General features: G+C 42.1%; 1 protein-coding gene and 1 long non-coding RNA gene across 5 annotated transcripts in view; one reads left to right on the top strand and one right to left on the bottom strand.

Moving 5' to 3' along the window:
- The window catches only part of AARE (acylaminoacyl-peptidase-like protein), a 29087-nt gene extending 16693 nt beyond the window's left edge, over positions 1-12394 (bottom strand). Inside the window, exons 1-7 of one of the 4 annotated variants that reach the window (XR_015974745.2) lie at positions 12121-12343; positions 11193-11368; positions 10744-11053; positions 10366-10587; positions 10027-10266; positions 9799-9876; positions 142-280 (exon numbers count right to left, since the gene is read on the bottom strand). Coding sequence is in view for 2 of the 4 variants with exons in the window: in XM_039116603.3 (XP_038972531.2) it covers positions 142-280; positions 9799-9876; positions 10027-10266; positions 10366-10587; positions 10744-11053; positions 11193-11368; positions 12121-12242 (1287 nt within the window). In the remaining 2 variants the exon portion in view is untranslated. Of the gene's footprint in view, positions 1-141; positions 281-9798; positions 9877-10026; positions 10267-10365; positions 10588-10743; positions 11054-11192; positions 11369-12120 lie in introns of all 4 variants that reach the window. The other 3 variants (XR_015974746.2, XM_039116603.3, XM_017843931.5) reach the window with 3 other exon arrangements.
- Positions 12395-22593: 10199 nt separating this feature from the next.
- LOC149750895 (uncharacterized) lies at positions 22594-23137 on the top strand. The gene is made up of 2 exons (XR_016398940.1): positions 22594-22786; positions 22922-23137. It is a non-coding gene; the product is annotated as an uncharacterized LOC149750895 (long non-coding RNA).
- The last annotated feature ends 780 nt before the right edge of the window (positions 23138-23917 follow it).

Genomic DNA, 23917 nt, shown 5'->3' with positions numbered 1-23917 from the left:
AGAATAGTCTATAAGAATTGTTCATTATTTTAGTATCCCTCTCCCAATTATTCAGTAAGATAATAATAACATGCTTGCGAACACATTTCAAGTCATGTAACAAGAAGCTTGAGTTTTTAAATAGAACAGACAAGATCTTACCACATCTATAATATTTAAAGAGGACTGCAATTTCCTGTCGGCAGGCCAGTCAATTCTATGAAGTGAATTTGTGGCTGAATGTGCACCGCTATCAACAGCAGTTTTTGCAGATAGAAATACAAGGGACTTTCCATCTGGACTGTAAAATAACAAACCTATTCTACTTAGTTCAAAAATAAACTGTATAATCACTTGCTCAGCTTATATTAGTGGAGTGCAAACAAGATTGGTTACTGTGTATTCACAAAGAAAAAGTACTAATTACATATTTAAAAATGGTACACATGCACCAAGGCAAAACCAATTTTACCCATCAAAACATTGTAAAGCCAAGTCATGAACAAAAACAAAAAAACAAATGAGCGACTGGACCAGAATTTAATAATTGAAATGACCATGTGATGTGATACAAGGACCTTGAAGTATGCAAGAAACCCAATCCAGACTGCAACTTTCCATAATTACCGGTAACCAAAAGATAACTTACAACCAAAAACAGTCTATTTGCCATCAGATTTATGGATTTCCATTTGTCATTCATATCTATTGCCGCTGAAACTGGGCTGAGGTCGGAATGCATCGGACGACCCTGAGGTTGGCTGGAGGCGAAGTCGAGTAGGCTGACCGAGGTGCGGGGGGTGGTTCTTCTCCGTGTGTGGCCTACAAAAAGTCCACTTGTCGAAGAGTTTCTAGCGGAGGACCCTCCGATGTCAAGTCAGAATCGGGAGGTAGCAGTGTGGAAGAGAGAGAGTTTCAGCAAAGTGTAGGCTCCATGAGTAATATTGCATGCATACCAAAGGTCCCCCAGGCCGCCCCTTTATATAGGAGAGCTCATTTTGTCGTTATTTAGCCTGATGGGGCATGCAATAATGGTCAAATAACAGCCGATAGTATGGCTGAGGCATGGGTGTCAGTCTGCATGGGCGATGGGTGATGGGACGTAGGCCATGATACTACTGCAACTGTGAGCCGCCAGAGCTGTCGGTTGTTTGGACCGTCGGTCCTTATTGACATGTATTAATTGTTCTCCTCGACTGATGGATCTTCAATTGGGATCGAGGTTGCTCACTTCGGTTGATTGGCTGCTCGGTTGGGACTGAGGCCATTCTCGATTTTGTCCGGGGTCGAGGGAGCAGATCTAGCCTGAGGTTGAGGTATCTAACAATTCTCCCAACTTTTGCCCCCCACTTCTGAGGCCGAGCTACATCTCAGTTCGAGCGACGAAAGTCAAGCCGCTACTTCGATCAAGGACGAGACTTTCGTCGTGGGCAATAAATGAGTCGATTCATCTCCTCGAAGCGTCGTCGTATCTAGATTGTCCCAAGACATCATCACTACAGCGTTTCGCTTGAAAAATTATCAAAGCAGCGATCCGGCGGATTGCCCGTGCCATACCCCGAGGTAACATGTGGTGCGATCTACCGCAGTAGTTGATCGACACTTTGATCGGGGCCGTATGCACCTCAATATAAGGGTGTCCTCATCCTTCAGCCCCCACCCCTTGTTGCGCTTGCTTCTTCACTCGGGTGCTCGATTGTCCAAGCTCCCAGGTGGTGCTCCAATGAAGTCTTTCATCCCTCACTCCGGCATCCCCTGTGTTCCATTTCTAGTGGGTATTCACTCCTTTGGCTGCTCGATCCTTCTCCTTGTATTCTCTCTTGCCACCTTGTTCTCTTTGTCATCCTTCTCCGACGTCTTGTCCTTGGTCTTGCAGTTCTCGTCGCCATAAAGACCGATCTTGCACTAAGCCTTGAGAGGAGAAAGATGAAGAAGAGATCGGCAGCGGCTGCTGACGGTTAGACATCTTGGTGGAAAAAGTCGAGGGGGAAATCTTCCTCGGCCTGGGCTGCCGAGACCACCATCGAGGTCGATGTTGAGACCTTGATTCCAGGAGTTTCCCACGAGATGATCGTAACTCGGGGGGAGATTGCAGAACTTGACCCCAAAGAAGTCGTTCAGCCGTCTAGATCACCCCATCCAGAGGGGGCCGTTCTGCCCCCACGCCATCCGTCTCCCGAGGTTCGCACCTTGGCTCGATCGGATCCGAGCCTGTTTGCTTCAGCCGAGGGGGCCTTTTAGCCCCAACCCATGCCCGCAGGATCCATTTCCCAGAATGGACAGTCGAGGAGTCCGACTCAGCTCTGGAGTCTTTCAGAGTGGCGAGGGTGCTGGTCGAAAACAAACAGTTCCGAGCCGACAAGGAGCTCATACGCTCCCTCGACCCCACCGAGTTCTTTGACGCGGCTTTTGCCTCGATTATTCAGGCAGGTTTCATAAATATTCATTAAGTCATTTTTCTTGACAACTAACTCCCCCTCTTCTTTTCAGCACGCACTCGAGGTCAGTTGCTTGCATGATAGGTTCAAGATACTCTCGAGGAGCATCACAGAATACAAAGTGAGGGCAGAGGCCGCCGAGGAGCACACTCGTCTGGCCGAGGTGAGGGAGAAGGCTGTCGAGGAGCAGGCTCGAGAAGCCGAACAGAGGGCAAAGACAGCTGAAGACCGAGTTGAGTCGACAGAAGCCCAAGCCTCGGCTGTGCGGACCGAAGCCATGATCATGGAGAGGCAGCTGTCCTCCGTCAGGGGGGCATACAAGGCCGCCAAGCAGAACGTCGCGGAGCTTTCTGCAAAGCTAATTGAAGCCAAACGGAAGGCTACCGAGGCCAAAGAGCGGGCCGCCGAGACCAGGAGGCAGGCCATTCGGGTCGAGGCGGGGATTGCAGAGATGTTGAAGAAGTATTGCGCCTTGGAGGAGTTCCAAGAATAGGCCCTGAAGAATGTGACCGATGCCTTTGAGAAGGGCTTCAAAGCATGTCGGGCCCGAGCTCAGCAGCTCTTTCCACTTCTCCAGCCTCGATGACAACGACGCCAGAGAAAGGCAGATACACAAAGGCGGCGGCGGCAAAGGTGGCGACGCCGACGGCGACGGCGAAGGTGATAGAGATAAGGGCAAGGAGTGAAGCCCCGCCTCTCCATATATGTTTTTTGTTTGTTTTTCTTCTCGCTCGGATAAACCGAGTTCAATGTACTCGTCTTTTATCCAGCCTCTAGCTTTACTTTTATCCTTGTTGTTTGCTTTTTGTCTGAGTTCATATCGTTGCCCCAAACTTTAACCTTTTCTGGTAACTCCTTTTGCTCGACTTCTGTCGAGGTCAATGCATATACTAAAAGATAATGAAAGTAAAGAAATTTTCCAAAGTACCAGACTTGGTCTCTGTCTGTCACCTGCTTTCTGTTTGAGTCTAGGCCATAGCGACGAACTCCGACCTTCCATTGTAGTTATTTTTAGCTCGGTTTCTGCCGAGGTCAATTTACACACTGAAAGATAATAACAGTAAAGAAATTTCCAAAGTACCTGACTTGGCCTTTACTTGTGTTCGACCACTTCTTGATTTGAGATTGGATCGTCTCACCGAGCTCTTCCCCTTAAGGGGCTTCAGCCTATCTTGGGCTCCTCGGTCGATCTTTCTAGGATTCAGTTTCTAAGAAATTCTGAGTGAGCTCAGCTGAAGAAAGTCCCAAGTCGGACCAGGATGTCTCCTTTCATCTGAACCATGGTCCCAAAGGCATACTTGGATTGAGATCTGGGAGGGATTCCGAGCAGGCTTGATCTTCTATTGGGGCCATTTATGACCTAGGGAGGTTGAGTGGGAAGCCAGGCCTTCGGCACGGAGGCCGGTCTTCTGCTTGGGCCATTTACAATCTAGGAACATCAAGTGGCAAGCCAAGCCTTCGGCACGGGGGCCGATTTTCTGCTTGGGCCATTTACAATCTAGGAAGATCGAGTGGCAAGCCAGGCCTTCGACGTGGAGGCCGATCTTCTGCTTGGGCCATCTACGACCTAGAAAAGTTGAGTGGCAAGCCAAGATTTCGGCGTAGGGGCCGATCTTCTGCTTGAGCCATTTGCGACCTAGGGAGGTCGAGTGGCAAGTCAAGCCTTCGGCACAAAGGCCGGTCTTCTGCTTGGGCCATTTATGACCTGGGGAGATCAAGTGGCAAGCCAAGCCTCCGGCGTGGGGGCCGATCTTCTACTTAGGCCATTTATGACCTAAAAAGGTCGAGTGGCAAGCCAGGCCTCCGGCGTGGGGGCCGATCTTCTACTTAGGCCATTTATGACCTAAAAAGGTCGAGTGGCAAGCTAAGCCTTCGACACAGAGGCCAGCCTTCTGTTTGGGCCATTTACGACCTAGGAAGGTCGAGTGGCAAGCCAAGCCTTCGATGCAGGGGCCGGTCTTGAGGAGGTGCCAAGCTTCCTCGAGGTGTCTCCTCTGTTGGAGCCCAGGCGTCCCCAGAGTGACCCAAGTTAAATACGTTTTTCGCAACCATCCGATCTGAAAGATAGAAAAACAACAAAAAAAAATTATTAGAGATAAGTTAGGGATACAAAGGACCTCACTGATTAAAGACACGAGGGTTGTCGGAGTTCCGAGCCCATGGGATCAGGACATTGCCGAGGTACCCCAACCAGTACGTCAAAGACCTTCAATTGTTGGATTCCAAAGTCCTTTGAAGACTTGAGTCCGGTGATGAGCGCTTCGTGCTTAATTTCGTTGTCCAAGATGGAGAATATGAACCGAAAAGCATACTCCGTGATTACTCCACCAGGGCTGGTGAGTATGGGACTAGTCCCACCACCTCCCGGGCCCAACACCCACCCACATGCAGGGTCTATGGCCGCTCGATGGTCATCCTTTTGATGAGCTAGTTATCCGAGGCACTTAGACCCTCGACAGGTCCGCCAGTAATGCTGTTGATGATGCCTGTTGTCGGACGATTGTCGATCGACTCCAAAGATGGTGGATCAAAGGCCGACGTGGGTGCTTACCGGCCTGATCGAGGGTGCACGTACCGGTCAAGCCACTTGCGCCAAATGAGCGCTTCAATTTCATTTTTGAGCTAAACGCACTCCTCTATGTCGTGGTGGTTTTGGTAGAAGCGGCAGTACTTCTTCTGACCTCTCTTGGTTATTGGGTCTTTCATCAGATGCGGTGGGCGCAGATAGCCTCGGCCTTCGATTTTCATAAGGATCTGTGTCCTCGGGGCAATTAGAGGGGTATATTTCCCAAACTTCTAAGAAGGGCTCTAGGGCCGCTGCGAGCCCCTCTTGCGCTGAGGTGAGACACTCCTTGCTCTCTTCGCCCCTCGCATCTCTCTTTCCTCCTGGAGGGGTCTCCCGCTAGCAGACTCACGACAGGAGGCCATGGCGTCCTCTACATTGGTGTACTTGTTAGCTTGCGCCAACATTTCCACGAAGTCGATGGAGAAGCGCTTTTCCAAGGAGAAAAGAAAGCTTCACGGTGGTAGGTTGCTCTTTACTGCTGACATCGCGATCGACTGATCTAGGTCGTGGACCTCCAGCGTCTAATATTGAAGTGGCAAATATAGTCCCTAAAGGACTCTTTCTCCTTCTGCTTGATGTCGAATAGTATATCCGAGCCATGACACTGTCTTCGGCTAGAGACGAAGTGGGTCGTGAAGAGGCGAGCAAGCTACTTGAAGAACTGAATGAAATCGGGCTCTTTGCGAAGGGCTGCGGGAAATGCCTTGCAAAGCACGGTGTCGGTGGCTCCGTGCAGCATCATAAGAGCCTTGAAGCTCTCAAGATGGCCTAGGAGATCTAAGGGGCCATCGTATGGCTCTATCTAGGGCATCTTGAACCGATGTGGCATCGGTTCCTCCATGATCTGCTTGGTAAAGAGGGGCTCCAAGGAGAAGTGAGGTCATTGTTGGCCCTCGAAGCATGTCCCCTAAGGGCCCGAATCTGTCAGCCCATTTTTTCGATTATCCAATCGAGGTCGGCATCCCGTCAAGACGAGACTCAATGTGGCGAACAGGCGAGAGGCTCTAGACGAAGTCCTCATCAGAATGGGAGCTCAGAGTATGTCATTTTTCATTCCAGTGGGGATTGCTCCGCCGAGTATGCCAGCTCTGGTGAGATCGCTCCAAATCTCGGCATATTAGGGGCGGTGGCTGACTATGCGTATGCCATGAGCCGGTGATTGAGAGTGGTGGCTGGGTTGGCCAAATTCTGGCTGGACCATCTCCGGTCGCTCTACTGCCTGCTGCAGCACCTATACCTGTTGAGCGAGCAGGTTGAACTGCTCATTGTCCATAAGAGCGACAGATTGTTCCGGTGGAGTAGGTTCTAGGCTCTATCATTACCCTCAGCAGGTCGGTGCGTGGCGTTGCGAAGCACGCGATGCGCCGAGGGTTCCTCGTAACTTCATGCTGGTTGTCTCTTCCTTCGATAGATGCCAATGTTGCTGGGGTTGGTGGTCCTTCTAGCGCCAATCTGTTGCCGCCGAAACTAGGCTGAGGTCAAAGTGCAGCTCGAACAACCCTGAGGTCGGCTACAGGCAAAGCTGAGCAGGTTGACCGAGGTGCGAGGGATGGTTCTCCTCCATGTGTGGCCCGAAAAAAGTCCGGTTGCCGGAGAGTTTTCGATGGAAAACCCTTTGATGCCTAAGTCAAAATTAAAAGACAATAATGTGGAAGGAAAAAAAATTTCAGTAGAGTATAGCAAGGTCCGTCGTACCGAGTCCAGTAGGCATACCGGTTGCCTACTGGACCGGTACGGTTCCGGTTCGTACCGAAATCAGGCGGTATGAATCGGAAAGCTCTTCTCCGCCGGAGCCGGAGAAGAAGAAGAGAACGAGAGAGAGCGTGGGGAAGAGAGGGAGACCACTTGCGGCCGCCATCGAAGAGCCGCTGAGGGGCGGCGGAAGCCGGGAGGGCAGCAAAGCCCAACGGGGGGCAGGGAAACCCGCAGGGGCGCGGCGGAGGCAAAGGCCGCGGCCGCGTCCCCTGTTTCACCGTAGTTTTTAATTTGAAAATTTTAAGTGAAGTCGGCAAATCGGTTTTTAAGATTTTTAATTTGGCAACCGATTTGCCGACTTCACTTAAAATTCCTAAATTAAAAACCACAGCCGCGCCCCAAATTAAAAACCTCGGCCTCGGCCTCCGCCGCGCCTCTGCGGGTTCCCCCGCCCCCTGGCCTTCGCCGCCCCCGGCCTCCGCCCTCCCTCTCTTCCCCGCCATAGGTGGTCTCCCTCCCTCTCTTCCCCGTGCTTTCTCTTTTTCTCTTCGTCTTCTTCGTCTCCGGCATGGAACCAGCCTGTACCGATTTTCACGGCTCCGCCGTACCGATAACTGGCCGGACTGGTTCGTACCGGCCACCGATTCGGCATACCATGGAGTGTAGGCTCTATGAATAATATTGCATGCATACCTGAGTTTTCCTGGATTCTTTCTTTGTTTAGGAAAACTCATTTTGTCGTTATTTGGCCGGACGTAGCATGCAATGATGGTCAGATAACAGTCGGTAGTATGGCTGAGGCATGGGTGCCAGTTCGCGTGGACGGCGGACAGTGCTGATGGGGCACAGGTCATGGTGCTGTCACGGTTGTGGGCCGCCAAAGCTGTCGATTGATAGGATTGTCAATACTTGTCAACATGTGTTGATTGTTCTTCTTGACTGATGGCTCTTCGGTTGGGATTGAGATTGCTCACTTTAGTTGGTCGGCTGCTTGGCTGGGGCCAAGGTCGTTCTCTTCGGTTTACATCCGAGGTCGAGGTGTCCAACATTTCTCCCAGCAATATCAATGAATCTATTCAATTAGTCAAGCCTTTACATGTCATTTCAAACAACATAAATCCAAGATCACCTGCCTCTACTTTGTAGGTATCTATATAGTCTTCAATGCAAGATTTGCCATACCGGTTGGTACCGAGCACCGGACCGGTTGCCTAGCGGCATGGTCGGTACGGACCCCGCCATGCCATGCCGTGCCAGATCTGTACTAACACAGTAGAGGAAGAGGAGAGGGCAAACGGGAGAAGAAAAGAGAGAGGAGGAGGGAGGGAGGCCGATGGAGTGTCGGTGAAGGCCGGCGGCCTCCGCGATTTTTAAGTGAAATCGGCTTGCCCAAGCACCAACTTTCGACGGCCCTCCGCCGGCCTCCCTCCCTCTCCTTCTCCCTCTCCCGCTCGCTTTCTCTTTTCTCCTCTTTCCTTCTTCTCCCCCTCCAGCAACGGATTTCATTTTTTTTTGCCGAAACCATCCTGATCCACCGCTAGAATGGCTCGGTACAACTGGAACCGCCCGGTTCGGGATGGTTCCTTTGACTCTAAACCATACCATACAGTACTGGTACTAAACTGGTCAAACTAGCCCCGTACCGAGCATGCTAGCACATTAATAAAGTGGTACTAGTACAAAGTCTGGTACCAAGATGGCGAACCTTGCTTCAATGAATGCTAAAGAGATAACCATTGACTCTCCATCGCTTCATTCTTGATCAGCTATATAACTCTTAAACTTCTTGCATTGTACTGGTTTCTTACATTACTCTTCTATGTTCTACTGCATGCCCAACTTGGAATTGCAATCTTCAGAATTTTCATCTTATGTGCATGAATCAAGTTATTGATCAACTTTTTAAAACATCAAATATCCAAATTTCAAGTTTTATAAACAAATGCCACATTGAATGCAACAATCACGCATATTCCACAAGCATATCGAATGCAACAATTGAATGCATATTCCATGGAATCATGCATATTCCACGGTAATATTAAATATCTTCATCTAGCTCATGAATTCCAGATGAAAACATGATAGCATAAATTAACCAGCCTAGCGTACCTCTTGGCCATTAGGTCTAACCCCATCACTTTTGGTAGTTGTCCCATTAAAACTACTTCCATTCAATTTCGTATATGCGAGCCCAATAAAGATGGGGTAAGGGTTGTTGGTCAACATTGTATGTTGTTTAACAAATCCGAGGATCCAATACCTCCTTCCATCAAATCTTATCACCATTTACACAAGATTCAAGTATCATGCATTTTTCCACCTTGTTGACTAAGAACCAGCATGACATTTGGACCATGTCATGCCATGCTGTCACACAGCAGGCACTAGCATAAAAAGATAAAAAAACAGTATTAACTGATGCATAATTTGGACTCTGAATACTTTCCAAAAACTCAATCATTATTTTCATGTAGACTACTTTTGATTTCTAATATTTGGAGAAATCATATCTCAAACATCAAAGAAGATTTTGAATACTAAAAGAAAATCCAACTACTTATTTTAAGTTAACATGCACACATTCTTAAATGAAGGTATATTCAAGATCATTTTTTTTTATTTTTTCCTTCTTTTCAAAATTTCTCAAAAAATATATATAATGATATGTAACATTACTAAAAATAAGAAGAAAAGTAGTACTATCTCTAGATCTTAAATCAACAATCTGTTTGCCATATTTACAAGTATTCAATATTCATGTACTCCAGAACATTAAGAAATATCATCTGACTATTGAATGCTGGTGAACACAAATTGAAAGATGGTGAAGATTGAGGTTTGAAAACTCGGTTTTAGTATTGGTTTCAGTTAGGCATGTGGAGTTTCAATTTCACAGGCTCCACTTCAAGTTCTGAAGTGTTTGTAAGAAATTGGTAGACTAACCTAGAAACCATTGAACTTAATGAATCTACCATGGTTCTTTAGACATTATATTTATAGACCAATATGTCCAATGACAAAACAGAAATGACAAAATAATTATAGTAAACCAAAATTATGTTGGACGTGCTTTAAGATCAAAAGAGAATTATAATCAAGGGGAGCAATATACATTACCTAAACCGCGGAAAGAAAGCGCTACTTAAGCCATGAGTTAAATTGATCTCAGTTGCTGAATTGTCCATTTCATTATCACTGAATCATCATATATGATCAAAAGTTATCAACGAGAAAAGCTGGAATCCATAAAGCATCATATTAAGATTCTGTCAACTTTTAAGAAGAAATTGGTGAAGAAAGTGAGCATAACATCTCTATAGTTTCTAAGGGCAAAAGCACACTCACTTTAATGGTACTTCATTAGCTTTCAGTTCTTGAAAAGGAGCCCTAATTGCATATAAGGCACATGGCCTATTGTAACAATACTTAATACCGAGCTTTCTTGGAGTCTGGTTTGGACCATTTTCTGATGACCACCCAACAAAAACCAAGTAATTGTGACATCCATGGGAAGATGATGGAGCCCAAACAACTTGACCAACAGTTAAGGATTTTGAAATGCCTTGAATGGCCTGTACTTCTCCACTGTGACATAGATTGGAAAATGTTAGGTTGTAGAAATAGTCATCTCACACATATTTCAATAACTCATACTCATAGACATAGTTTGATGTAAAGATAGACCTGTTAATGTTGACAACAAACAATGAAGGTTTTCTTTTTTTTGAATAGGTTTCACCCCAGTCCTCTTCCCAATCTCCTTGGCCTTTCCAGCTACCACAGTCCTTCTCAGAACAACCTTCTTTCTTGTAGCCCAAATCATTAAATGCTGGTTTTAATGGAGATGGCTCTTCCGCAACATAAGCAATGAGAGTTTCTTTGTGATTCCAGGAAACTCCCTCAAACCTTTAAGAATAATTCAATTTTCAAGTAGCAGTTTAAAAAAAGGAAGTAACACTGTCAATTGTAACACCCAACAATATGCTATCAAAATAAATATTAGGTAGTCAGGTAGAACAATGAACTCGGGCTTCTAAGTCACAAAAACATGTAAGGTATTACCATCCATCAGTATATAGCGAGCCATGAACAGATTGTGGAATATGAATCTCCTTCTCCAACAGAGACGGACCCCATATTTCAAGCTGTGTAGGGGATTCTTTTTCTTTATTCCGAACCACAAGAAGCTTTGAACCTGATGGTGATGGGACAATTGTGGACACACCAGTCATTTCTATAGGAAAGGGGGTCCACTGGAAATCCACTGACTGTTTACTTGTCTTTGAAACATGAGATGATAGAATAACTGTCCGTTTTTTGTTAGCCAACAGATTCACTTGCCCAGTAGAAAACATTGCCCTAGAACAGTTTGCTGCAGTCACAGAAACAAAGGCCAAAATAATCTTGGAGAAAGAAACAAAGGCCAGAATAGATACAAACAATAGCATTGACTTCTGCAATCATTCAGAACATGGGTAGAGGTAAGAGTTGTAAAGGTCAAAAGTCCATACCACCATCAGACTTGAAAATCCATGCCTTGTCAATGCTAGGGATATTACTAAATTCTTGAAGCAATTTAGCCTGAGAAGCATATTCTGCTTCAATTGTTGCATCTATTCCCAGAGGCATTTCCTTCTCTGAGACAGCCCCAGGCACTTGCATAGCTGATGAGGTAGATAACGCCTGACTAATGTTACGAAATGAAGATAATAAACCAGCAAAATATCAACTTCTTGAATGGAAAACAAATCCAAAGCACTTGAGAAAAAAAAAAAAGGCAAAAGTAAGGCTTTCAAGGAGCAATTAACTTCTAAAATTATCGGCGTGTTTTTCAGTTATCCACAATATTGATTACCAAAAACACAAAGAGGAACCAATTTACACTAGGTTGCTCTTAGCAGATAAGGTGAATCAACGCTGATTTACATGAAATACTTTTAAGTAGAATTTTTCATAAAAACCAACAAAAACTATTATACTGTCAGAGATGCAATTAAATATTCTTAAATCGCTACCCAAATACACAAACACTACAGTGACAACCATTGTGAAGCAATGATATCTTGCACACTTTGCCACATAGTTGTATGACAGATGGATCTAAAACAAGTTAGAAGCAAAATGACCGCAATTCAAATTTAAAACATAGAATTGGGCATTTACGTTTTAAGAACTAGCATACAATATTACAATCTATAGAAGCTCTTGAGAATTTCTACGAAATAATACGGGAAAAAAATATAAAAGCAGACAAATAGAAGGGGGAGAAGAAGATCAAGCATCTAAAATCTCCAAAACCAACAATATTGGGCTTATGAATATTCAAGGACTGGCTTAAAAAAAAAACGTGGAAACACTGGCAATGTAGAGAAAGAGAGATTGAAAACCAGTAGGCATCTGAAAGCCGATAACAGAGAGAGAGAGTAGCGGGGTTCTTACGCGGGACTATAGAAGAATTTGAGAGAAGCGGAGCGGACTGAGGATTTGGGGCGGAAGGATGAGGAGGAAAACTGGAGGCCGTATAAATGGGGGGTGGCAGGCAACACGCTGGCCATTGGCATCTAGGCATCTACGGTCAGATCATCCCTGCCAAGATTCGGTACTTTATACTCCTCCGCGGATCATTGTAAAGTCCGATGTTCCTTTTTTTTTTTTGGTACATAAAATAGGTGACGAGGGGGAACCAAGCGGAATTTAGGTCGCCATTTGCGATACATGATAGGCTCATCGTTTCATGGTATGATCTGAAAATCCGTTGGCTAAGATTACCATGATCATCTTTTTAATTGGATTTCTTTGATCTCCAAATCTGCAGCAGGAGAATGCTGGGCCTAAATACATCATTGGACCACAGTCATCCTTTCTCCCTACAGGAACGTTGCTAGATTGAGCCAGTATGAATTCGGGCTAGATAAAGTACCGTTTCTTCGGCATGTAAAATAGTATTTCTATAAATCCCAAGAGGGTAAAAGCAATAATAGGATGAGCAGGCTGACTGATGTGTCTAAACTAGCTTTTTGAGTTTGGATAGACATTATGGATGATTTGTGGAATGATTTTCCAATATTATTGTGCCTTTGAATTGCTTGACTATTAAGGAAGTAAAGTTTGAATAGTCCAAGAAATGTGAGAGAAGCATTACTGAGCTGAAAAGAAGATTGATGTCACCTCTCATCCTCACTATATTTTCTGGGAGTAGAGCTTTTACCATATATAGCTAGGCTTCTAATGAGGGTCGACGATATGTCCTAATGCAGCATGATGAGTTCATGGCATATGGTTTTAGGCAATTAAAATCTTATGAACAAAAGTACTCTATAGAGATATGGACATAGATTTGGGGTTATTTGCATAAGTCTTTGGTCTTAAAATCTAGAGCATTATTTGTACTGTGAACACTATAAAATATTCTCTGAACAATGCATAAAATACATCTTTACTCAGAAAGAATTAAATATGAGGCAAAGGAGATTGCTAGTATTGCTAAAGAATTATAATTTATCAATTAACTATCATCCAAGAAAAAAAGCAGATGCTCTAAGTAAAAAATCTTTAGGTATTGGTTATATTAATCATTGTTGTTGTCGAATCCGGACTGAGGTAAGGAGTACAGCTCGGATAACCCTGAGGTCAATTGGAGGCAGGTTGACGCGTCGAATGCTGGGTTCCTTCGGAGATGCGATCAGAGACTTTTTGCAGGCAATAATATAAAAGGAGGAGAATTTCAATAGAATATGGTCTCTGTGAGTAATATTGCATGCATACTCACAGAAATATTACTCACAGAGTATGGTCTCTGTGAATAATATTGAAGTCCCTTAGGTTGTCCTTTTATATAAAGAAGCTCATTTTGTCGTTACCTAGTCTAATGTGGTGTGCGATGATGGCCAAATAATGACCGATAGTATGACCAAGGTATGGGTGCTAGTCTGTGTGGGCAGCAGGCGGCGCTGGTGGGGCGCAGACCGCGATGCTGCCATGACTATAAGCTATCAGAGGTATCAGTTGTTAGGATTATCAGTCCTTGTTAATATGTGCTGATTGTTATGGCTCCTTGGCTGATCAGCTTCTCAGCTAGGGCCGAAGAGCTCACTTCAGTTGGTTGGCTGCTCAGCTGGGGCCGAAGTTATTCTCCTTGGCTTATGTCGAGGTCAAGGGGGCAGGTCTGGCCATAGATCGAGGTGCCCAAAATTTTTTCCAACACATGCCCCCTTCTTTCAAGATCGAACTGCCTTCTGGTTTAGGCGATGGAAGTCAAATCATTACTTCGATTGAGGACGAGGCTTTCATCATGGGCAATAAATACGCCAATCTATCTTTTGGGGTACTCTTCGAGGCATCATTACTACAGCGATCTTGTGAATGATTTACAAGGGTGTACTAAATAGACATCTCAAGAATAACCTGCATATCACCCAATAATATCACTCTGTTGATTAAGGACATGTCCATACTTAAGCAGATGTGGATTCCCCGATTTTGATAGCCTACATCTTTAGGTCAATTAAGGCTCTAGGAGAGTCCTATTTAACAAGGAGAAAGGGCTTATAAAAAGTTTGCAGGATGCAATAAAAGGCTAAATTCGGTATAGTCATTGTAATAGAAGATCAGGGAAGAGAAGAACTAAGTTCTCATGACTTGGTTGTGTTGAGGAAGAAGAGAAAATGTAGTGCCAAGATCCGATGGAATGGAAGTATTGTTGTTTCTAGTCTTCAAGTTGGTGGAGGAAACAATGGAATGAACGAGATTATGGAAAGAAGTGCGTACAACCTAAATCATGAATTAACCTTTTTGGCTAAGTAAAACCTAAGACATATGATCGGAATTAGGTTGGTTGAGAGGGTTTGCAATTGTTAGGTATTATGAACTAAACTACTTCCTTGAGTAAGACTCTAAACCTAAACTAGAATATTCTATTAGATTCTTATGAATAATTCAAGAAGGTGCCTGGATAGATCTCTTAAGAACAACCAACATATCACCAAAGAGTCTCATTCTATTGAATGGGGACTTGTGCATTGAAAATGTTGGCAAATCTGGATTCCAACCGGTTTTGACATCCATATTTGGGTTTCTTCATGATTTGGAAGGATACTATTTTGATATCTCATGCGTGTTGTTGTTTGTGGGTTTTCCATTTGAAATTTTATGTATAATTCAAATAATTGTGATTTGTACAATAGTATTTGTATTTTTCTGGACTATGTTTATGGTCATCTATATACATAGTAGCTTTTCTTTTTCTAGAGAAAAGGAAGGGAAACCTTTCCATTTCATCAAAGAAATGCAATAAACTACATCAAACAAAGGAGGTGATCTTCCAAATCCTTTTTTACTCGCTAGCTCTTGTATAATGGAATGTTTGGTGTACAATGGAGGAGAAAGGGTATGTTACCAAGTTTGCAAATAGAATAGAAAGGCTTGACATTTAATTCCAAATCATGCTAGGAAGAGGATGGGGAAGAAGAGCTCCAACTCTCATTGCTTAATTGCATTTGAAGAAAAGAAAAAAAAAAGTGCCAAGATTTATTGGCACTCATAGGGTCCCAACCCAGCATATAGGCAAAGGATGAAAGGATGAAAAGAGTTGTGACCTAAACTACAAATCATATGCTTCTTTGGTTGAGCTGAAATAGTCAGTTGTCGATTCCACTGCTTAAATAGTTATTTTATTGTGCTACAAAAGTTTAAACCCAAATCTATAGTTTTGCCATAGCCTTTAATCAAACCCACTTTAAATACAAAACCTTTAGTGAACCCAATGCCAAACCATATTAGCCACATCTAGAGCCATTCCTTAACCACACTTGACATTTCTAAGACTAAATCCTATCTTGATTGATTCACATTGTACGTATTTGAGTGTTAACAAGTAAATTAGATGCAAATTACCCATATTATGACCATACTTAACTTGTTATAAAGAAGAAAAACCCTAGTCATCCCAAAAAAGAACATAGGCAAGAATATTATGTAATATATATAATCGAAGTTTCATGTATAAATAAGTCTGTTCATCACTAATGCAATAAGATTTTGTGTGTATTTTAGGAACTTAAATCTAACTATGACCAATTTAAGTGATATATCTAATTCAGGTCTAAACAAGGATAATATACAAGGAGTAATATCATGATGGTGCTACCTTGATTGTATTAACTTGTTATACAATCAAGTTTATCTTTCATGTTATAGTCTAAAGTAATATGTCCAACTAAAACTTAGACATATCAAGGTTTCAATAAAACTGATACTCCATTATAAAGAAACCCCATTGAAACTATTATTAACCGTTGTAATAGTTACGATCACTGTTAGTTATTTTGTGATTTAGAATTATTCAATATTAAAATAATAATACTATAATAGTTTTTTAATGGCTTATAGCGAAAATAATGGATGACTAATGATGTTATTGTCCAAGTCAATTCATTTATTAAAAGATTAGTAAATGTGGCACAAACTTTTTCGGAAGAAAATTGGCAAAAGTTGAATTTCAAATTGCTACATAAGTATTTTATTTAAGAAACAATACAATTACAACTAACCATCAATGTTCATTATATAATGGTTGTTATAATGGAATAATGGTCAAATAACAGCCATTAATCAAATGATTATTATTTATCTTAATATTATATGCAAATGTTTTAATTCTCCAACTTTTGAATTCCCATAGTGACCCTAACTTAACTTTTATTTTGTTCGTGTCTCTTTCTAATCCTTATTAGCAATTATAATCCAACACAAACTACATGCAAGGATTACTAAAGATCATTTACAATATTTAATAGTATCAAGCTACTTTTTTCGCCTAATATTCTACTATTTATTTAATTATAGTTATGATCTTATTGCTATAAGGTTAAGAGTCCTATTAATTGCTTGGACTATAGGAAGCCAGGTGGGAATTCTAGACCCCACAATCCAAATGTCGACGAGGGAGAAACTTAGTGATCTACTATACCTTCCACTTCTTCTCAAAATGCTACAAGATCAGTAATCTAAACGACGACAAGAAAGAAACTTCACAAACATATATGAATAGTAGCTTTGATTTTGTATGTGTTGTTTTCCTTGACTGTCATTATTGTTAGATTTTTATTAAATAATAATTAAAAGTTTTCATACTTAAAACATATATATTATGTATATATGTTAAGAAGGGAGTGTGGTGTGGATGGTTGGTGTGCCCGCTTGAGGTGCTTGAGGTAGGTAGTTCGAATCTCTGTTCCCTTCTTTTTTAAATCTCTCATATGGAGGATTTATTTACGTGAAGGCTCGGTTCTGTGCTTGTGCTCGTCCGACCCGACGGTCTTTGCGCTCGAGCCTGTGCTCGCTCGGCCCTGCTCGTCCGAGATTACTTGCGCCTCACAGGCCCTGCTCGTCCAAGGTTCCTTGTGCCTGTGCAACCAGAGGTTCTTTGCGCATGTGCCCTGCTCGTCCGAGTTTCCTTGCGCTCGTGCCTCTGCTCGTCGGCCCTACTCGTCCGAGGTTCCTTGCACCTGTGCGACCCAGAGCTGAGGTCGTCCAAGAGACTGAGGCCCTGCTCGTCCGAGGTTTCTTGTGCCTGTGCTCGTCCGAGGTGCCGAGGTTGAGGTCGGACCACAGGTGCAATGAGCCCAGAGGAGCCGAGGTCGGACAACAGGTGCGATGAGCCAAGAGGCGCATGAGTCGTGCTTCGCACCCTTAGCACGAGGAGCCACGTCGCTTCCTCGATAGCACCTCTTCGCAACCGACCTCGCATCCGCTGGCCATACTCCCAGTGTTTTTTCAAACTTTCTTACCGGTTTCGACCGTTGGATCGTTTTTTGGGTCGCGTCTGTCCCGAAGAAGTCTATAAATAGACCTCTTCGGATTAGACAGTATATAGAAAATTGAAAACGGAGAACTTCTATTCTTCCTGTTTGCTGTTTTTCTTTCAATCAATGGGCTTGCTGCATACTGATTCTGGGTTCGAAAGCTTCTTTGATCCGTGCAAATCATTGAGGCAGAAGGAACAGTGCGAGAGGCTGTTGTATCTCAGGAGTAGAACGCCATCCAAGCCTAGTGCACTGTAAGGCGGCGAAATCTACTTCAAGGAAAGTGACCAACATACCACGCCTCAGCATCTCGGGTTCCATTTTTCCACTTTCTCTATTTATTTTCTGTAAGCCTATTTCTGCCTATTATTTGTTGAAGTAGAGTATTATAGATTTAAAAATTTCTGGGACAGTATATTCCCAACATTCTTGAAGTAGATTTCTTCCTACATATAATAGGCTAGTACTTAGAGTTACCCCAATGGCCAATGCAAGTGACCCGGTTCCTCCTGAAAAATTTAATGGAAATAACTTTAAGCGTTGGAGACAGAAGATGGAAATCTTCTTAACCACACTTGGGTTATTTTCCATAATCTTTGACTCTCCTCCAAATGAGGAAGAGAATGAACCAGCTAGAACTTGTAATTTGGAGGAATTTAAGAAGAAAGACTACCTGTGTAGGGGAAGGATTCTGTCCTATCTTACTGATCCCCTTTTTGATGTCTACTGCACTTTTAAAACCTCCAAGGAGATTTGGGATGATCTTAATAAGAAATATGGTATCCAAGATGCCGGAATGGACAAGTATGCTGCTAGTCAATTCCTGTCTTATAAGATGGTTGACACCAAGCCCGTAGTTGACCAAGCCCATGAGTTAACAGTGATTTATCATGAGTTAGGCTTAAGGGGAATGGGAATAACTGAGAGCCTTCAAGTTGCTTGTACCATTGACAAGCTCCCACCTTCTTGGAAAGACTTTGGGTTATCCCTGAAATATAAAACCGAGGATATGACAATGAAAACTCTATTGTCTGCCATTAGGATCCAAGAACAACACCTTGAGAAAGATAATGAGCAACTCATGAATCCTGAGCTTCTTACCAAGGTGAACTTTGTAGAAAGCCAAAATAAGACCCATAAGTTCAAGAACTCCAAATTTGAAAAGGGTGGACCTAGAAACAAAAGAAAACCTATGAAGCCAAAATACCATATCAATAAGAATGATCGGAAGCCGATTTGCTACAATTGTGGGAAACTCGGTCATATGGCTCGAGTATGCCGGATGAAGAAGAAGAAGTATCAGAACTATGAACATGCGCCTTCTCAACCTGCAAATCCACAAACCAACATGGTGCTATCCAGTACTGATCCTACTAGTACTGATGATCGGTATGTAACTTTAAGTCCAGAATTAAATTTGGCAATTTGCTCTACCGATTGGTTAGTGGATACAGGTGCGAATGTTCATATGTGTACTGATCATACCCTTTTTACTACTTATCAGGTCCGGAGTGGCCTAACAGTAACTATGGGGAACTCCACCTCGGCACGAGTGCTTGGAACTGGAAAAGTACTTCTAAGGCTTACGTCTGGAAATGTGCTTACACTATTTAATGTGTACCATGTGCCCGATGGAAGGAGGAATCTGATCAGTGGATCTCTTCTAAATAGAAGTGGTTATTCTTTGTTATTTCAATCTAAGAAAGTGATTATAACAAAGAATGGAACATTTGTAGGCAAAGGTTATGAGTGTGATGGCTTGTATGTAATAAATAATGTATCTTTGGATTTTTCTTCTAATAATAATAATAAAATTGTGCTTTCAATATGTTCTTCATCTCTTTGGCATGCTAGATTAGGACATGTGAATAATAATACTATTAAAAGAATGATTAGCTCTGGTTTATTATCTAATGTTTCATTAAATGAAAAGGAAAGGTGCCAAATTTGTGTTCAATCTAAACAACCTAGAAAACCATTTAAAATAGTAAATAGAAATTTAACTTTATTAGAATTAATACATTCAGATGTATGTGATCTAAATGGAACTTTGACTAAAGGGGGTAGAAGGTATTTCATTACCTTCATAGATGATTATTCTAAGTATTGTCAAGTTTATTTAATGAAATCTAAAGATGAAGCATTTGAGATGTTTAAGACTTATAAATCTTTAGTAGAAAATCAACTTGACAAGAGAATAAAGATTCTCAGGTCAGACAGAGGAGGAGAATACACCTCTAATGACTTGAATGAATTCTGTAGAGTTAATGGAATTCTACATGAAGTTACACCTCCCTATTCACCTCAGTCTAATGGAGTGGCTGAAAGGAAAAATAGGACTCTGCAAGATATGGTAAGATCTTTGCTTGCCAACTCAAGTTTACCTGAGGTTTGGTGGGGGGAAGCAATGCTTACTGCATATTTCCTGCTTAATAGGGTTCCATTTAAAGGTTCTAATGAATCTCCTTATGAACTTTGGAAAGGAGGAAAACCTAACCTAAACTTTGTAAAAGTTTGGGGTTGTTTGGCTAAGGTTAATATTCCTTTAATCAAGAAAAGAAAATTAGGACCTAATACTTTTGATGCTGTGTTTCTTGGTTATTCTCTTAATAGTGTTACTTATAGGTTCTTAGTCATTAGTTCTGATATTAATGGCATAGAAAAGAATACTATAATTGAATCTAAAGATGCTTCTTTCTTTGAAGATATTTTTCCATTTAAGGATAAAATAGAAAAGCATGTAATAAATAGATCTAATGATGCATCTTGTAGTTCGCCATCTAATTCTCTAATTATTCCTAATAATGAAAATGAAAATGAACTTAATGATATTAATGAACTTGGTAAAGGGAAAAGAATTAGGAAAAAGAAAGATTTTGGATCTGATTTCTATACTTTTATGGTTGAAGATGATCCTAAAACTTATAAAGATGCTATGAACTCATTAGATTCTATGTTTTGGAAGGAAGCTATTAATAGTGAAATGAATTCACTTATGACTAATAAAACATGGTTTTTAACTGACTTACCACCTGGTAGTAAGGCTATAGGTTGTAAATGGATATTTAAGAAGAAATTAAGACCTGATGGTTCTATTGAAAAATATAAAGCAAGATTAGTTGCTAAGGGCTTTTCTCAGAAAGAGGGTATTGACTACTTTGATACATATTCTCCTGTGACTAGGATAACCACAATTCGTACTTTAATTGCACTGGCTTCAATCCATAATTTGATAATTCATCAAATGGATGTCAAGACTGCCTTCCTTCATGGTGATTTAGAGGAAGAGATCTATATGGATCAGCCAGAGGGATATGTGGCTCAAGGACAGGAAAGAAAAGTTTGTAGGTTAGTCAAATCCCTCTATGGTTTAAAACAAGCTCCTAAGCAATGGCATAGGAAATTTGATAAAATAATTGTTTCTTATGGCTTTAAAGCAAATGAATCAGATAAGTGCTTATATTCAAAGTTAGAAAATGATTCATGTATTATCTTGTGTTTATATGTTGATGATATTTTAATTTTTGGTACTGATATGAATATGGTGACTGATATCAAAACTTTCTTGTCTAATAATTTTGATATGAAAGATTTAGGTCAGGCAGAGGTAATTCTTGGTAACAGGATTACCAGAATACCTGATGGTATAATTTTTGATCAATCACAATATATTGAGAAAATATTGAAGAAATTTGATAAGTACAACTGTAAACCAGTGAGTACACCTTATGAGCATGGTTTGAACTTGAAGTGCAATAAAGGTGATCCAGTGGCCCAAGAGAAATATGCTCAAATTATTGGGACACTGATGTATGTTGCAAATACAAGTAGACCTGACATTTCTTATGCTATAGGAAAGCTCAGTAGGTTTAATAGTTGCCCTAGTCTTAGTCACTGGGAAGCACTGGATAGAGTACTTAGATACTTGAGAGGTACAATATATTATGGTTTACATTACTCAAGATTTTCCACTGTACTTGAAGGATACAGTGATGCTAGTTGGATCACTGATTCAGTGAATCGAAAAGGAACTAGTGGATACATATTCATGTTGGGTGGTGCAGCTGTTGCTTGGAGATCATCCAAACAAACTGTGATCACAAGATCCACTATGGAGGCTGAGATTGTAGCCTTAGATTCTGCAAGTCAAGAAGCAGAATGGTTTAAGAATCTTATGTCTGAAATACCTATTATGGAAAAGCCTATACCTGCTATCTCTTTGTTATGTGATAATGAAGCTGCAATTAATACTTGTAGAAATACTGAGTATAACAAGAGAAACAGAAGACACATTAGTGTGAGACATAAGACTATTAGATACCTAATTAAAAATGGTATCATAACTTTGGAATTTGTTGGATCTAAAGATAACCTAGCAGATCCTTTAACTAAAGGACTGGCTAGAAGCAAAGTCATAGAAACATCAAAGGGGATGGGACTGAAACCCATAAGGAATCATTGATAATGGCAACCCAACCTTTTCTGACTGGAGATCCCAAGACGAAAGGTTCAACGGGAAAAACAAGTTGTTTAATGATTAGTTAGCACTATAATAAAATGACTTTATGTCATTTGGTCTCTTCCTGTGATGTGAGTGCTAAATACAGCAGAGGTATACGGAAGAGTTTAAAACTCTGAATGAGTCCGAGACTATGGCAAGGTGCTGTGCTGCGAGCACCCTTAGAGGACTCACCTATGTGAGTGTGACTGTGTGGCCGCAGTCTATGGGGATAAGGGTTTAACCCCTAGAGCACTCATGAAACTGAGATATTGGCGCATAAGGCCAGAAAAAGCACCACCTATAATGAACCCAGTATTTGCATTTGTCATGGGTGAAGTATATAGAAATCTGAACCAAAGGATTTGGTTCAAAGCTTTTTAGCTACCACTATACCTTTCAGATGAAAATATACTTTCACTAGGTAAAGGTTCAAAGCCGCAAGCTACCTTTATTGAAGTCGTGACATAAACAAGCCCAGTTTGACTATTTTTTATTTTATATAGTTTTTGAAAACATTTTAATCAGGTGGGGGAATGTTAGATTTTTATTAAATAATAATTAAAAGTTTTCATACTTAAAACATATATATTATGTATATATGTTAAGAAGGGAATGTGGTGTGGATGGTTGGTGTGCCCGCTTGAGGTGCTTGAGGTAGGTGGTTCGAATCTCTGTTCCCTCCTTTTTTAAATCTCTCATATGGAGGATTTATTTACGTGAAGGCTCGGTTCTGTGCCTGTGCTCGTCCGACCCGACGGTCTTTGCGCTCGAGCCTGTGCTCGCTCGGCCCTGCTCGTCCGAGGTTACTTGCGCCTCACAGGCCCTGCTCGTCCAAGGTTCCTTGTGCCTGTGCGACCAGAGGTTCTTTGCGCATGTGCCCTGCTCGTCCGAGTTTCCTTGCGCTCGTGCCTCTGCTCGTCGGCCCTGCTCGTCCGAGGTTCCTTGCACCTGTGCGACCCAGAGCTGAGGTCGTCCAAGAGACTGAGGCCCTGCTCGTCCGAGGTTCTTTGTGCCTGTGCTCGTCCGAGGTGCCGAGGTTGAGGTCGGACCACAGGTGCAATGAGCCCAGAGGAGCCGAGGTCGGACAACAGGTGCGATGAGCCAAGAGGCGCATGAGTCGTGCTTCGCACCCTTAGCACGAGGAGCTACGTCGCTTCCTCGATAGCACCTCTTCGCAACCGACCTCGCATCTGCTGGCCATACTCCCAGTGTTTTTTCAAACTTTCTTACCGGTTTCGACCGTTGGATCGTTTTTTGGGTCGCGTCTGTCCCGAAGAAGTCTATAAATAGACCTCTTCGGATTAGACAGTATATAGAAAATTGAAAACGGAGAACTTCTATTCTTCCTGTTTGCTGTTTTTCTTTCAATCAACGGGCTTGCTGCATACTGATTCTGGGTTCGAAAGCTTCTTTGATCCGTGCAAATCATTGAGGCAGAAGGAACAGTGCGAGAGGCTGTTGTATCTCAGGAGTAGAACGCCATCCAAGCCTAGTGCACTGTAAGGCGGCGAAATCTACTTCAAGGAAAGTGACCAACATACCACGCCTCAGCATCTCGGGTTCCATTTTTCCACTTTCTCTATTTATTTTCTGTAAGCCTATTTCTGCCTATTATTTGTTGAAGTAGAGTATTATAGATTTAAAAATTTCTGGGACAGTATATTCCCAACAATTATTTGATAGATATAGAGGTTAACGCTTGTGAGTACACACTTGTAAGATCATTAAGATGGTCTTTCCTTCACATCCCTCAAAAATATTTGATACTATTTTCACATCAAGTTTTGAAAATATCTCTTTACTCCTTCTAACTACTTTATGTTGATTATATTTTTTGTGTAATATTTATTATGAGGATTTCTTTTCTTTGTTTCGACTTCAACCTTTAAGCAATCATAAATCATGATTTGTTGTTTGTAAATTGTTCAATAAA

This window comes from Phoenix dactylifera, chromosome 18 (genome assembly GCF_051530095.1).
Source record: "Phoenix dactylifera cultivar Ajwa chromosome 18, Ajwa_hap1_PhDact_Kaust_v1.1, whole genome shotgun sequence".
Classification (NCBI taxonomy): Eukaryota; Viridiplantae; Streptophyta; class Magnoliopsida; order Arecales; family Arecaceae; genus Phoenix; species Phoenix dactylifera.
Note: the sequence above shows the minus strand (reverse complement) of the source record. Positions and strands in the feature narration are given on the sequence as shown.